Raw genomic sequence first — 17,293 nt, 5'->3', positions numbered from 1 at the left:
AAGAAATATATACCTTGGTAATTGAATTTAGAAAAAGAATGCACATATGTGTAAAGGAAGGTCATTGTTACCTTAAGTGCGACAGATCCAGTCCATATTAATCTACACTGACTTGATGAAAATCCATGACTTCACTGAATTTTGGATCAACTCCTAACAACTGCAGTTTCTATGTAGATCTCAGCCAAAGATAACAAACTCTTACTATGGTGATTTTCAGATTGACCCTTTTGGGATAATATGCCTCATAAAAAGTAAGACTATAAAACTCAGTTGGTTCTTCAGAGTTTAAACAGTTCAAGTAAATCAATTGCAATTTGAACTCTGGTTGGCATAAGCCTTTATGATATTTTGAAATATTATAATACATCTTCATTTTTCTATTATTATTGTGTATTGAGTATCTTGAGTCTCCCTTAGAAAAACTGTAAGTCCAGCAAAACATCAGGTCTATTTCAAAAGAAGACTTGTTCTTTGCTTTTTGTTTTGCTTTCTTTGTGTCAAAGCATAATGTCTTTTTGAACCATGAGTTTTGCTTCAGTCCAGTGATTTGGGATTTCAAATATAAGTTGTAAGTTATAGCCTAAGCCTGTATCAACTTACTTTATGGGAGTCTGGAGTGCTTAAATAATGCTAAATTCATGATAAAATGTCAGGATTAAAAATAATTTATGTTTTATAACTGTCATTACTGTGGCCAAATTCCACTCTGTTTTAAAACAAGATTAAATATTTTTTACTTTATTTTCATTCACTATTATGAAAGTCATGACTTTGATTCTATGGAAATCAGAGTGCAGTTCATGTCCTTCTCATGCTTGGTTTATATCTTTCCCATCTAGCTTTTGTTGTGCTGGGTTTTCTGGTTTCAGCTTGGGTGAGCTTTGACTATTAGCAAAGTCCAGAACAATTAGATTAGGTGTTCTTCAGCTTCACACTCTTTGTTCTTCATTTATTCACTTTAAATATCTGTAACTAAAAGGAAACAATTAAAAAAAACAGACTTCAAAAAATTTCAATTACAATCTTTAAAAAAAGAAATGCATTTCAATAAATTTACAATAATTCTGTTAGTTCTAATCTTACTGTAATCCATGAAATTATAATTTGGAAATATTCAAGTCAGTAAAAGTTTCCTTTAAATTTTGAAGAAAGTCAAGCTAATGAGCTAGTCAATAAAGTTAGCAGCTAGTAAGCGTTTTGAGTAAACAGCTGTACAAGCCAGCTCCAGTCTTAAGCCAGCTTTTGACAGCACTATCCTTTTCTACTGTATAAGAATATTTTCGTTGCTTTAGTTTATTCTGCTAATTCTGATTAGTGATTAGTTCCTCCAGAGCTAAAAAAAAAACAAAAAACCCCCCAAAAAACAAAAAACAAAACAAATTGAGAAAATAGAAGAGAAATTTTTCTGTTCTTCCAATCTGTTTATAGAAACAGGAAGAGATCTATCATTGCTTAACATTTTGAAGGATAAGGATGAGCATAAGTAAATTGTTCAATTTTCCAATTAAAAACAATATTTCCTTTATTTAATAAATCAATTTAGATGAATATATATAGTTTTATTATATAAATAGCCTGTTTAGGGTAATTAATTTAAGCAGCATTAAGAAGAATAATTCCTAGATGTTTTGTTCATTGAAGTTTTAATTTCTCCACAAATGAGATATAATCATACATACCATATATAAATATGGAAAAAATCTATGTAACTTCTTAAATAATATATTAGATACAGTGTGCTTTATATATTAGCACATTTAAGTTATAGTAGCCAGTAAAAATCACGTTTCTTTCAGGGAAATAACTACTGATTACATTCAAAAGCTTTCTTATGCTGATGAACATTATTTAAATCACTTTTAACTATTTTGATTTAAATCAACTCAACTTGGCTAAAAAGAACATTTTTCTCCTGAGACCTGGAGCTTTGGTAGGTATTTGTATCTTACGGTAGATATTTGTTGTCCTTTATCTAAAAAAGATGAATTTCATAGAACTGTCCTTTTTTAAACAAGCACTGGCTGATCTTGGATGAGCTTTTCATCATTACTACCACAATCAACGTACCTGTTTGTAAAAACTTCACCTTTCCTTGGATCTATTTATTAGTTTTTAAAAGAATTCCATGCATTCTAAACCTCAATACTTACTGAACAGATCAAATAACTTACCTGTACTGCCCCTCTTTTCATATTAAGTTTTACTGCAATCTTGAATTTGCCTTTAGAGCTACTTTTCCTAATTTCAGTCTTGAAGAGAGGTTGTTTGGATCAGTAGAACTGTAAAAAAATTAACTGGACAGCAAATTCCCATGTATTTAGCTAATTTCACAGAGATGACAAAACTTTCAAACCAGGTACCTTAACACTATCTAGTAGGAAGTGTCACTGTTTCAAAAAAGTATTTAGACAACTACTGTAGCAAATTTTTCAGTTTGGAAATTCAATTTCTAGTACACTTGAAAGAGAAATGCTTCACAAACCTAACTTACATTTTTTATTGCATTACAAGAACGTGTATTACAGTAAGTTAGTATTTGCTCAAATGGTGAAAATTCATTTTAATTGAATTGTTTTTCTGAAAAGCTTCATGGACATAATAGCCATAATAGTTTTATAAATCATTTATTAGAAAAGATGGAGCTTTTCAAGCAGATTCAGCTGTAACTTCCCAGAATGTTGTACAAATTCTTTAGTAAGTACCAATGACTTTTTTGTGTGTGTCTGTATGACTGAAAATGACACCCAGTAGTTTTATCAATGGAAAAACTTGTTAAACTTGGTTCTCCTTTTATTGAATATAATCCTTCTGCTTCCCTTATTAAGAATTCTTTAATACCAGTACAAACAGAATTATGTGCACCTCAGATTCACAGTGAAGTGAGACAATATAATGGCAGTATGTTTTGATGTTTTCTGAACTAGAAAGACTACAGAACATCTCTACAGTGTTTTGGCATGGGGATAAGGATTCATAGTATAGCACATAAGATTTTTCTTTCATTCAGAAAATAGAAGTAAAGTAGACTTTTTGGAAAATTAATTCCACATAAAATATTCAAGTAAACTAAATCTGACCCATAGCTTATTCTAGCATTTCTGGGAGTCACCATTCGACACCGCTGCATGCTTTTTCATGTGTTCCAATTATCTGAAGGAAAAGGATTTAAGAAGTTAGAAAAACACTTATTTTGCAGTTTGGTTTTAAAAAACTAAATACAATCAGTAAAATTTGCTCTGAGTGAGTTGTTTTCTGTCCCTTGATTAATTTATTTCTAGAGTCAGAAGTGTTGCCTAAATGTTCTACTTATGCAAACCAGAAAAATGCTACAAGGTACCAAATACTGTAAAAGTCTCATGCTGAATCTGCAAATGTTCCTGGAATCACAGAATTTTCCTTTTGAGTTACTGATGAAAAAGACCTAGTACTTCTGACAGAATTATATTCTCTTCTGTCAAGATTCAGAGGGAAACAAAAGTAAAACGCTCCTGAAATTCCTCTGATATTTACACCTAGGCAACTTCACAGAACCTAATGGAGACATGAGGCTGTAACTCAACACATGATTTTGCATAAATTGGACCCATCTTAAATTACAGCATTCCAGTATCACTAACAGTGAATTCTGACCTTGATTTTAATTTTTAAAAGTTTACTTCGATAAAGCTTCTCCTTCTCACCTTCAGTGATATATTCAAAACAAATGACAGTTTCAAGTAACTTCAAAGTGTGCAAATGACAGCGCTCATCAGGGTTTTTGTACTTTGATACTATTTTAAACATTCGCAATACTAGGAACAGAGCATGACAGAAATGTGCTTTGACATGGGAGATGATAATGGGGTAAGATAAATGTTTTAAATCAAATTTTTGTGGTATGCAAAGTAGCTACTAGACTCTGCTACATTTAAAAGTGCAACTATGCAGACATAGGCTTAAAAATACACAAGTATATCTGGAAAATGTATTCAACGTGCAATTATATCAGTAAAGAAAATACAATATCCTTGGGCAGTATGCCATTTTATTTATTATTGTTCTTCAACTAACTTTTACAGCTTGGCAAAGTAAAAAAAGTGTTCTGTAGCACTTTGAAGCCAAACTAAAACTACAGGTGCACCAAAACCAGCTTTTGATAAAGTATTTGAATAGCCGAAGAAAGAGTTTATATTCACAACCGAATTTGTATAAATCTTACTTAAACTTTCTTGAGTCACGTTTAAGAGGGAGAAAAGTCCTCCCTCAACCACCATGTCCTGTAATTTTTTAAAGGCAAGATTTTATTTTTATATAAATTTCAATGTACCTTCAATAATTTTAGTACAATATTAATAGAGAAAGGCTGTGGAAATGATAGTAACAGAAAAGTAACAGAATAGACAGAAGTTGCCATTATGTTTTCTCATCGAGGAAATGGAAAGATGCTTTAAAATAGATACCTTAAATCAGACCTCATTATTATTATTCCTCTTTATTATGATTTTTCTCTAGGTTTTCAATAGTCTCCTAAATAAAGTTAGCTGAACAAGACCAACGTTTTGAATTGCTTACCTGTGTATGTGAAGAGTAGGCCTCAGAAGAAAAAACAGACAGTTGCTACTGCCATCAAGAATCCTAGACAACAAATACATATTTTTTGTGTAACTTTACATAAGACAAATCAAAACATTTTATTCATAAGGATTGAAATTTGTACCCAGCTATAAGTTATTCTCTATGTCAATAAACTAATTGCGGCTTTGTAAAAAGCTGCAGTAAGGGTCTGTTGCCTTATCTTATGTAGCCATTAAAAACAGTGCAAAGTGGGAATAACTGCTAATATTGAAATTTAGTGGCCTTTTAAGAGCATTTTGACCTAGTATAATAACTGCATAAATGACAAAGTTTGAAAAAGAAATACACTTGAGAATTCCACAACTTTGTACTTAGTACAGAGACAAAAAAGTATTAGACAGTTTAAAGTTTTAAACAGGAATGAGACTCCTGAATTTTGCACCTAATGAGTAGTCTGAGAACAAGACATTCATGGTAGTTGGTATATATGCTGCTATCTCTTGTCACAGGCAGCAAGCAGACAGTGGAAACTCCAAACCTACAGCTAAAATAAACACGTATTATACTTAAGGTAAGTGAGAGCTTTCAGTTTCCCAGAGATCTAAATAATTGATATCCAGCAGCTGAGAGGTAGATACTGGCTGCTATAACATACTGTGGTTTCATTGGATATCATAGAAACAGGGTAATAGCAATCAAAATGTCATGTTGAGATCCACTATCATACAGACTGCAAGGTGTACAACAAACTTGATCGGAGGACTTCAGACTGACTCAGCCGTCCAAGCCCCAGCTCTAGTTTGTCTATTAGAAAAAACTGAAGCCCTGGAAGTGTTATAATAGATTATAGCCTCATCTCTCAATGTCTTTTAAAGTGCTTTAAAGACAAAGCATGGCCTTCTAAAATATTTAATTAAGACTTGGCATTTGAGACTGTACAAAATGGTTATTTCAGCTGGCCAGTAATATGCTAGTAGCTCTGCCCAAGCCAGAATGACAGCTATTCTGTACGCGAACTAATTGAGGGAAGCACATCTGTCAGGACAGCAAGATCACATGTTGCAATATGCACCTGATGATCACCATTTCACTAAAAGATTTCCATTTTAAAAAGAACTCTACAATCAGTTATATTTGTATATAACTGAGATCATCACTCCCTTTTTTATATGTCACTCTTTGAACAAAGCATTAATGTCCATTAGCCTCTTGTCGGATTAAATTCAAAATTTTTCTTCTGAAGCAGAGTCAAAGGAGTTATCAAATAAAGCAGTGAAACATTCAATATTTTATGCATGTGTTAATTATCCTCTGGGTTAAAAACAAACAAACAGGGCCTGGTAATTCAAGTAATTTGTTTAGAGGGAAATTTTGAATATTTTTTTCCCAGACACTAGAGAAATCTGCTACTTGTGTTTACAGCACCTTGCACACCCTTCAAGTGTGACACTTACTGTAGCTAGTCAATTCCTGCCTCCTGCAAGGAGTTAGTTACTGCTTCTCATGCTTACCAAGCTAATTCCTCGCCTTTCATATTCCCTACACAATACTGTTCCCTTCTATAGCTACCTCATATAGTAGCAGTTGATCAAAGTTCTTTAATACAGCGATGATCTAAAAATTGTATTACTGCCATTCCCTCCAAAACTAACATTTTTCTTATCTAAACTCATAGCTCTCTATTGCTAATGGTCAGCATTCCTAAATAGCTTTCTCCTGCTTCTCTCTTCCTAACACCTTAGAACTATAGTGTTTGTGAGCGGAGCCTGGCTACATTTTTCACGTAAGAACTCCAGTGCTAGGGTTTGTTTGTTTTTCTTTAATCAATCTATATATTCAACATCAGAGTACAGCTCTCTATTCAGTTACGCAGTTGTGTTTTACAAGTTTGCAATTCTCTTAAATGAACACAGGGGAAGGGAAAAAAACAGTTTCTTTTATTATTCAAGTGAACAGGCTAGTGAACTTAAGCTGAATGTGGTCACATTTTTAAGTTAGGTGGGAAAGACACTGAATGTATTCAACAGTCCCTCTCCAAACTCAGTAACTTTACAGACAAGTTAATGTCACACAAGACATCATTAATAGATGTTGTCTTTTATTTGTAATGCTTTTAGCCAAAACTCTTTTTAACTATTTCTGTGTACTAAATCCAAATAAGAATTGTAAAGCCTGCGGCAGAAAGATAGCTGATCCTGGCTGATAAGTATTTGGAAATTTATCTGCTTATTTGCTTCCTTTCTGCTACAACTGAAGTGCCTGTATAGTTCTAAACCCTCATCAATACTTGATAACTCCGCTCACACCTTGACCTTTCACTGTGTTTTGCTCCAATTCAGACTATGACTTTGAGTTTTTCTTCCATTGTTAAAGGCAGTTTTCAGGCAAGCTCTTCAGAAACTTACTTTGATCTCAGTTTTGGCAATCAGCTCTTAATACATATTATATTTTTTACTTTAGACATAAGTCCCCATCCAAACCAGACAAAGAGCAAAGAAGAGGAACAGCCTCCAAATACAGTGACAGCTTAACTTGTTTCTGGAGTAATTTGGCACATTAGCATGCATAAGAATGAAGAGAACTGGAACAAATTTTAAAAAATGCTCTTAATAGAATGAGATGTTCAGAACTTAGAAGAATAACTAAGACCCCATTAGTAAATATGATTCTATCATGACGCAACTAAGCAACAAAATGCTCAGTCCAATCTTTGAAATCATTTGAAATAAAATAAATGTTAAATATAAGTCCATAACTTAATATTTAGTTTATAAAGACCAATAAAGTTTATACGTCAAACACTAAGGATAAGGTTTTCCTCTAAAGCAACTGGGCAATTACAATAAAAAGACTTACCAAAGAAAATACTTTTCAATATTTACCAACTGAATCTTAATTCAGATCATATAATTTGTTTGGTTTTAATTAGGAATTAAGTCAAGACCATATCTCACAAAGTATCAATATCTTTTTTTTGACTCCTAATAACAATACCTAGTATTTGTTGTAATCCGATTCCTATTCTCTTTTCTTCCATTTTATAAAGAAAGGTCACCAAATCTGATGCCAGCCTATTTGACAAAGGAGTGCTTGAAGCTATATACCCATGTCTAGCTGCACTAAAGTTCAACACAAAGGTTAGTACCTTTTTTTAAAGAAAGATCTTAATTTTCCCAGTGCTTTATTTTAACTTATACAATAAAGTATATCACATATTTTGACTATGTATATTTTGGAAAAAAATAATTTGGGAATTTGCATTATTACTTTACAATACTACAACTGAAATATTTGGGGTTTTTCTGAATCATAAAATTTTAGAGCACATTTCTATAAAGGAATCAAAAGTATAAACTGTATCAGCAACCTAATACTTTTTTTGTTTATACAAGTTTAATGATTTCATTTAAAAACAGCACATGAAAACTTCTTGAAAAACGGGGCATTTCTTCAACAGTTATCCAAATGCAATTGCTCTACAGATAAGTCCTTCCTTTTAAATAAACCCACCGACATTTTGTATTGGATGCTTAGTCTTCCTTAAAAATAAGTACTAAGTAGTCTGCAATTAGCAAAATGATAAAAGCTGATTCAATGGGGAAGACGTTTTAAGAGAAAATAGAAATACTTATAGTTGGGCAGTCAGCAGCTGTTTTTAAAGGATGCCATTAAGTTGCCAATATACTGACAAAGTTCAGGCCTCAAAAATAGACAGATTTTCTTAATGCATTGTAGAAGTACTCAGCAAATTACAAAAAATTCACTAAATTTAAATGGAGACCCTTGATGTCTCCTGCAAAGATGTCCCAGGGAGAAAGTTTTCAAGGAATTCATAATGTGAGCAACAACTTACTGGAAAAAGACACATTCATGACCTAAGAAGGCAACAAATGAATCATTTAGAAAAGGTGGCATTATGACAGATTCCAGTGTTTTATTTATCAGACTTCATGCCCCTCTGAGATAGGCATCTACATGAAACAACAATAGAGGTGATGTGGCCAGTTATGTGCTGCACACACCAGACTCCCTCAGACACTTTCTAACTTTCCTAAGAAAGCGGTTAGCTTAATGCCTACAAATAATACTGTGTCAGAGGAACTAAGCTGGCTGAAGCACTTTGTTTTCTTCCTGACTTCTGCCTCATACCTAGTACCTTAGAAAATAATCCATCTGCTAAACTGCACACACTTTTTCTTCCCCTGCCTCCATCACAGCAATGATCCTGTTAGCAAAGAATGCCATGTTAATTTTTCCTGTTACCAAAAGAATCTGGCACATCCTAGTCCCAATGCTCTTTCCACTCATTCCCTATTACATATTCAGCCTTACTTTTAAGGTTGAAACAAAAGACGATCCCAGGAAGTTTTATCCTTGCAAGTATTTGACTCTATTTAAATGTTGCATGTCTCCAAAACCTTTTTAAATTGCTTTTAAAGTATAAACATATCAGTGTTTAGCCACAGAAGGTTCCTTTCTGTTACCAACCACTGTCAGTTTATAAAAGTCTGATCTATGCTGCCACATGCAGTAAAATCACATTACAAATACATTACAAAGATCTCTGTGGAATATCCATCAGCTTCCAGGATTTAATATACTGATGTTTATATAAGTTCTGCATTGACAGTGTCTTAAAATGCCATACGGTTTTCAAATTGAACTGTATTTACTATGGCAGCACAGCATCATCATTATTCAGTATGTAGTACAGAAATGAGAATAACGACTTTCTTTAACAGATCTTATTCCTATCTCTCGTAAAATTATCCTATTACAAAATAATCCAACATTTAATTTATTAATGCAGACGAAGAGATGGGATTTGTTTTTCATGATCATTATTTATAACTTTATGAATGTGTCTAATGTTACATGAAAGGGCAATGTATCCCAAGAGAGCTGTAGCCAGAGCTTGCACAACACTCCTATAACAACAGATGAAACAATTTGAAATATATGGAAATGAAATTTTGATTTTTACTCTGTATGGTTCCATAAAGAACTAATTTCAATATATGTAACTGAAGACAGAAGAATTATTCTTCATGATCTTCTAGCTTACATCTAATTTTTGCAATAGCTCTTTAACTGTTAAATTATGCTTAAAAGAGCCTTCAAAAACCCTTCTCAGGAGGTTAAGACTATAAATAATGGTTAAAAACCAACTCCATGCTGGAGAAACTGGAAGACAGCTAATCAAGTTAGGCTCTTATATTGTCAACAGAATTACAGATTACAGATGGAAACTCATCTTCAATACACAGCAGTGCTTTAAGAAACCTCTCTTCCTCTTCTGTTCTCATTCCTAATCTGCGCACAAGTTAGGAAAGCAGTAAAGACAGTGAGACTTGAGGTGAAGCACTGGATGGAGACCTGAATAACAAAGCATGCGTAAGTAAATGTACTTCTCATAAACTGAATACATTTTCTCACAACCACAACATTTCATGGATATCTAAAAAAAAAAAAAAAAAAAAAAAAAAAAAAGTCATTATTAAGGTTCATTTCAAGTCCATAGTGCTACATTATATTACATTATATGACACAGTCAAGGAGAAGGTTAACTGCAAGGAAAGAAATCACATCCCAGTGAAATTCAAGCCTCCTCAAGCGAACTACTCATAAACACATTTCTTCTGAGCCAGGATTATTCTTCCTATGTCCTTAGCATGCAAGGAAACTATGACTGTCAGGGGACAAACTTGGCGGCCCTGCTGCCTCATAGAAAAGCAAAAGAAGAGAAGTAAAATCATTTTTTCCTGACAAAGGCATTCAAACACTTGTGGGAGCACTGAAAAAATGCCTGTGAGGCACAGAGGTGAGGAGGAAGGCCATAGTTTTCTGTCATTCTGGCTAGGTTCTATTCCGTCAATCAGGAAAAGTAATATGCATACTATTTTCTATATCAAAGCCCTGCAAAGTATTTGTCGTCCTCCTAAATGCTTATTTACTGTAGTACCAAAGATCTCATCATAATATTTACACAACCATAAAATCAGAGGAATAGTACTTTTACAAGGACTGAAGCCTTCATATAAAAAAGACATACATATTAGCACATTAAGAACATGCCTTTTTTAAAACAATTACAAGTTTTAGGGGGTACTGAAGAAGTCCCTTAATGGCTACCTTGCAAACAGGTACGATACTCATTCATGCCATTTAGAACTGCCTCTACGATCTGTGATCATGGTTTTCATATTATCAATAAATACTTGAGTAGAGCTCAAAAGTTATGTACTTTGCATAACACAGACTAATATCACAGTTCAAGAAATATTGTGGTAATGCATTGTGGTGCTTTATTAGTGTTAAACATGCAATATTTATTTAATAAACAGAAATCAAAATATTAAGATACCATTTAAATCAACTTAAAGGAGTTGAAGTTGCATTAATGAAATAAAAATAAGACTTTTCATGCATTATAAGTTTATAATTGTCATATGTGTATACAGCTGTGATTCTGTACCATTATTAAATGTATACAAACTACCATTGATAGCACAAGACAAAAATCAACTCTTTAGTTCTAAGTTCACATCTTTTACAAACTTCTTACATAACCTGGATCTTCAGCTTTTTATAGTACATTGTAATACAAGATATCCGGAAGCTTCTAAGATGAACAGGAATGTACCATTTGTAACACTCAGTGGACTCTTCAATGTACAAATTATGAAAGATAAATTAAATGCCAAATATCCTTTAGGAGACCACACCTTTTTCAACAGAAATAAATCTCTAAACCCTTCATAAACAGATTAAAGTGCTAGCTATTGCATATTAAATACTTCCACTGACTGTGTTTGGACTTAGAAGTAATGAATCCCTGAAAACAGGGTTTCAAAATGAAAGTGCTGACAGACCCTTAAATCTAGCATCATGAGCACAGCAGCACTATAATCCTTCACCATTTACTTTGAAGAGTGGAAGTTAGTCAACATGCTCTAAATATCACCATTTAAAAACCACAGAGCTAACACCTCTATCATATCTACAACAGTAATGGATACATAAACAGTAAAAAAGCATGAGCCTACTTTACAAACTTGATGTAGGGCAATAATTTTTCTTAAAGCTGGAAGTGTAAACAAACCTCCAGTGCAGCAGTAAACATATTAAGACAGCAGTTCTGTTTGTCTGAAGATACATCTAAGAAAGTGCATCCTGTACAGAATGAAATGCAAACTAGTACTTAATGAGCTTGAGTTTCATTAGGTCCCCAAATCGTGAAACATTTCTAAATGCAAGGCAACATTTTTACAGCTGGAAAATTACAAACAGCTCTTCAGACAGAGCCAACAGCAATGAATGTAGTTATGCAAAATCTACGGAGAATGCTACATTCATTAATAGGTGTAAAACCAAGCCAAACATAAAACACATTATCAAGAGGTTTTGCGTGTGTGTGTGTGTGCGCGCGCACGCATGTGTGTGTCTGCGCATGCAAAATCCTCTTTGAATAGCAGAAGTTCTAATTTCTCATTTACAACTCTAAAATATGGCCTTGATATTTGTTCTTTCAAGTAAGTAAAGTACATCGCTATCAGCAGAGCTATTTCCAAGTTTATATAGATGTATCTTCATGCTAATTTTGAGAGAAAAGATCAAAATGATGTGGAGATGTTCAGGATTTTCCTCCTTAGATTTTAAAAGTACAAGAAAGACTGATCGTAAGTGGCAAGTTATTACAGTTTTAAAATGATCAGAAAGTATAGAGTTTTATACTAAGGGGAGAAACAGAATTTTGTTTTCCACTTATAAATTATGTTGTATGGAATGTTTTCATTTGAAAGCTACATGGTTTATAAAAATACACATAGTGTGACAATGCTTTTCAAAACTTCTTTCTAAACAGAAAACGGTGTACATTTAATATCTTTTAGGAATTGCTCTAAAAGTAAGTTGTACCTTTAGCTATATGAACTTTATAAAAATATAAATGTCCCATTCTAATCTTTTACCTTTTCCTAAATTGCATTTGTCATTCTCCTCTCTTTCCTGATAAGCTGAATAGATCAGATAGAATATTCAAAGCTTCAGTAAGTTTCTTCACTAATGCACAAAAATTGATCTTTTCACTACCTTTAATCTGCTTATCATTCTTGTTATGCAAATATGCCAAATGATCTGCTTTTAGCCAATTCTACATTTTGATATTCTACATTTACATTCTAAAAGAAGTGATTTCAGAGGTGCTAAATATAGTAGAGTTTCATTTTAATAATTATAAGTTGGCTTGCAACTGAAAGTCATCAGAGTGTACTCTCTGGTGAGTTTACTTGTAAATTCCCATTGGTGTGTATGATTTAATGATCATAGATAATAGATGGTCTCATATTGTACCACTGAGTTTCAAAATTATTGTAGAATTCAAAACAATTGCACACTTCCCCATTAACAATATGAGAACACCACCACTTCAGCCAAACATTCTAAAATGACTGAGAACTTTTATGGAAATACTGAATAACTGAAGTACATCTTGATGTAATTAAAAAACTAAAACCTATCTGAGTGCAAAAGTTTACTTCCAACAGTAAATATACCATAACTTACTACATAACCTTTGGCACTTTGAATGTATTACTACAAATTTACAGTCATTTAGATCTTAAGTAGGTCAAAAGAACATTCATATGGTTTATGAGGTACAGAATTTGATAAATCCTTAGGCTGCCAAAAGAGAGACTCCCTTATGAATTGGGCACATCTCTTTGTCACAAATGTCTAAATGCAAAGTACTACAGTTAGGCAGGGCTTGACTGGAATCACTGAGGCTCCACTTAATCACAAGTGACAGAGCACTGGCACAGGTTGCCCAGAGAGGTTGTGGAGTCTCCTCTGGAGATATTCAAGGCCCACCTGGATGCAACCCTGTCTAACATGCTCTAGGTGACCCTGCTGAGCAGGGAGGTTGCACCAGATGATCTCCAGAGGTCCCTTCCAACCTTATCTGTTTTGTGATTCTATGATTCTATGATGGATCCAAACATAGGGTGGAGAATGCTCGAACTTCACAAATTTTAGGAATACACTGCTATGGAGATGAGGGGTAGTTCTAGTACAAGTATCCTCTTCCACATCATGTTCCACAATGAAAACCAAAAGAAGAAGTTGAAATTTGAGAGCCGAATTTTTTTTTCCTAGGGAGAATAATTCTGTGCTGTCACAGAATACTAAAATTGTCAAAAGCATTCAGATAGTAGATTTCATCACGTATTTTTCCAGATCATAATTATTCAAGATGATTTTACTAATCTTTGCAATTAAAAAAAATGAAAATATATACAGACTTTTAACAACAACAAAAAATAACCAGAATTTCAGCCCCTTTTTTTCCCTCAGAAACAGCCATTATATAATGATGTAAGAAAAAAGCAAATGATGTGGAGGAAAAGAAGAGGAAAGGAAAAGACAGTCAGTCTTCTTATATCCAAATCTAGAATATTCTCCTATACAGATTTTTATATGTTTTTACTGTTCTGGAACAATGGACAATCCAACCAAGATGACTATGAAGGAAATAAAAATTAAAATCTACTTATGTTAATATATGTGAGGACATATAGTGGTGTATGGTCACCACTATATTTTGAAAATTTACTGAATAGCAGGTATCTTTTTCATATATCATCTTATAAACAATTATTAAATGACCAAGAATATTCTTACTATATTCACCTTTCATTTACCTTGGTGAAAACCGACTTTTTAAAGTACTTACAAAGAATACAGATCTTTTCTTTTAAATGATAAGCTTTTCTAAGTACTCTGGATGCGTTTTAGCAACATAACCTATTTTTAAAGGCATATACCTTATTGTCATAAGATTTAGAAAACTTAAGACAGACATATATCACGTGAAATTCAAGCTTAAATTTTTATATGTTCAGAATTATCATGTATATTTAACTCAGTCTATTCATTTCTTCTATATTTTTAGTGTACTAGACTTTGAAGTGTCCCTATCTTTATTCTATACTTTTCTCCAGTCCTAATTCCAACTATTAAGACTGTTTGAAGTACTTTAACATATAAAAAGGCATGCAATAATGTTGTACAAAAAGATCCACAAAAAAACGCTTTGAGTTCACTACCAAAATTCAATCATTATACACAAAATTTGGAATTTAATTGCAAAATAACTGATTCCAGCATGTGCCCTTACTGAAATGGATTGATATGTTCTATATTATTATACAAAAAGCACATTTTATAGGATACAGTATTTACTCTTTTTAAAGATTGTGCATCACTGTTTTCCTTTAATATGTATAAAATGAACCACATACTCCTGCAACAAGCCACATTTAGATTTAGCAAAGCATATTATACTGACTTGAAAACGGTGGTTTTGATGACATGCTGTAATACCAAAAAGAATAAATTTATGTAATACCAATAATCAGTCAAGAAAACATTTGAAATAGCACAGGCTATCCCAGCTGAAACTGCCAGATGATGAAAACTAAACTACCATATAAAACTACATGGACATATTTAATGTGTATTATTTTCTCTACTTCAAGTAATATTCTGTAGCTAAAAAAGATGTTCACCTGATGTACAACATTATACCATTGTTCATTTAAAAAGTTATTTAGCTAACATAACAGAATATTACTTTTGGCAGTCCTTGCTAGTATTTGAAGTAAAAAACAAATGAAAAATCTAAACTGTAGTCACCTCCTCCCCTGATTCCTGGAATTTCTTAGGAGAAAAGGAATGAAAGAAGTCAAAATGTTTAAGTATGATTTCCTTCCACTAACACATTCAGCAGAAAGTATCATCAAGTATCATCTTAGCTTTTGGAAAATTTGCCAGCTTTTCGAGAAGGTTCATATGGCACTCTGAGAATACTAGGTGTTTCTTCCATTACTCGTACAAGAAGATTATCAATGTAATCCTCAAGTTCACGGATATGGGTGTCCTTCTTCTTAAGTTGCTCTTTATGTTTCAGCAGCTCCTGCAAAATCTCTTCATAAGTAAGATTACGGTATCCTGCAGTGGCATCAAATGGATTTCCATCCTACAAATAAGAGAGGGGGGAAAAAAAAAAAGAGCACCACCAAATTTTATTAAGCAGTTCACTACTCTGAACAAGTTGACAGGTTATTGCTTTTCATATAGTTCTCCTGTACACTGCTTGAGCTAATCAACTTTTCTTAGACTATACAGCTCTATTTCCTCTAGAGTTTTTCCCTCCAATAGCCCTAAAACAGAAGACTTAACTGGAGATAGGGTTGCCTGTTTTGAAATAAGTATCCAAACTCATCATCTCAGAAAACAAAAAAAATTTATCAGAAAGAAACATGCACCATTAATGTACATGTGAGCAGTAAGCCCAGGAACAGTCAGAAAGTTCATCTGGAAAACCAACTATGCAGTAAACCTTAATTGTAGCAGAAAAAGAGAATGCCCTGAGAATTCAAGCCCTCCCATAACTTTCCTGCGGTTTCACCTTTTGAGAATACTATGCAAACCATTTATCAAGCTTTAAATGACATCAGGCCTCATCTATCTTTTATATGTCATTTTTAGTCATTAGTGTAAGCAAGTTTCCAAGCAAATCTCTTCTGTTATGAATTCTGATGACTCACTAAATACAGGTATTATCAGAAATGGGCAAATTAGTCCCAATAATAAAGGGCTACATACAATCCAAGCACTATAAACTTGAAAGTCGTATTTTATATCACGAAAAAATAGTAGTGACCTTAAGTAACTAGACTATAAAATAACTGGAAATGTATAATTAAGATTGTGAATGAAAGTATTAGCACTGTTAGACCGGCAAAGTAGTTAGTTTTACCTAGTTCAGAAACTGAATCATTTTAAAGATATGGAGCCTCTAACTAAATAAAATAATATAATCTCTCAAATCCTAAACCTCTAACAGGACAGAATATGAATACAAGATAGCTATGGTTTACAGTTGAACTAGTCATTAAAATTGATAAAGTACGCACAGCTAGGAAGCACATCATATGATAAATTCATTCACAAGTGCTTGGCTTCATTTCTTTTCTTTCAGTATAGCTCAATATTTACACACTGGCATATATCTGATCATTAAAATATGCAAGGGGCTAAAGTTTAAAAATAAAGGTAATAAACAGTGATGGTTCACTGCAAATAGGTTGAAGCACTACAGATCTGCCAGCATTTCTCCATCAATTATATTCTAATAGCAGCTCTTGAAAATACATGTTTTTCAGAATTTCTCACTACATTTGAGATGTCACATTCACCTACATGGATCTAGTCATTAACTATAAACTCACAAGAACAAGTTAGACTATTTTAAGTGATCAATAATTCCCAACTTTATAGAAATGCCTAACTTGATGAAATTTATAAATTGGTTAGTAATTGATTTCCAACAAGTGTAGAAGATAAAATGGCTTTACTTTGTGGTCATTGTATGTATAGCACATCTTTTTCTACAAGAAGGAAGTCAAACTTCCTCCTTACAATACTAAACTTTTTTACACATTGGAAAAGACATTATTAAAGCTTCCATATCTAAAAATAAAGGTCTGCTTTATTTTCTGATTTGGCAGAGGAACAGGAACTAAAATTTCATTTTTTTTAATTATTATATGAAGTTTACTGGAAAAAGTATGTAATACATATGCTTTAAAGATATTTTGTTATATACATGCTAGGTATAGAACTTTCTGGGAATAAAGTATTATAGTAAATACACAAGAAAATTCTAGTCATA

At 32.9% G+C, this 17,293-nt stretch overlaps 1 protein-coding gene across 1 annotated transcript in view; it reads right to left on the bottom strand.

Moving 5' to 3' along the window:
- Positions 1 to 10,932: 10,932 nt before the first annotated feature.
- The window catches only part of RAB11FIP2 (RAB11 family interacting protein 2), a 35,959-nt gene continuing 29,598 nt past the window's right edge, over positions 10,933 to 17,293 (bottom strand). Inside the window, exon 5 of the mRNA XM_062580252.1 lies at positions 10,933 to 15,595. Within this exon, the coding sequence (XP_062436236.1) occupies positions 15,368 to 15,595 (228 nt within the window). The 3' untranslated portion in view covers positions 10,933 to 15,367. The remainder of the gene's footprint in view (positions 15,596 to 17,293) is intronic.

The sequence above is a fragment of the Rhea pennata genome, chromosome 7, assembly GCF_028389875.1.
Source record: "Rhea pennata isolate bPtePen1 chromosome 7, bPtePen1.pri, whole genome shotgun sequence".
In the NCBI taxonomy this organism is placed as follows: Eukaryota; Metazoa; Chordata; class Aves; order Rheiformes; family Rheidae; genus Rhea; species Rhea pennata.
This window is presented reverse-complemented; position numbering and strand designations above follow the sequence as displayed.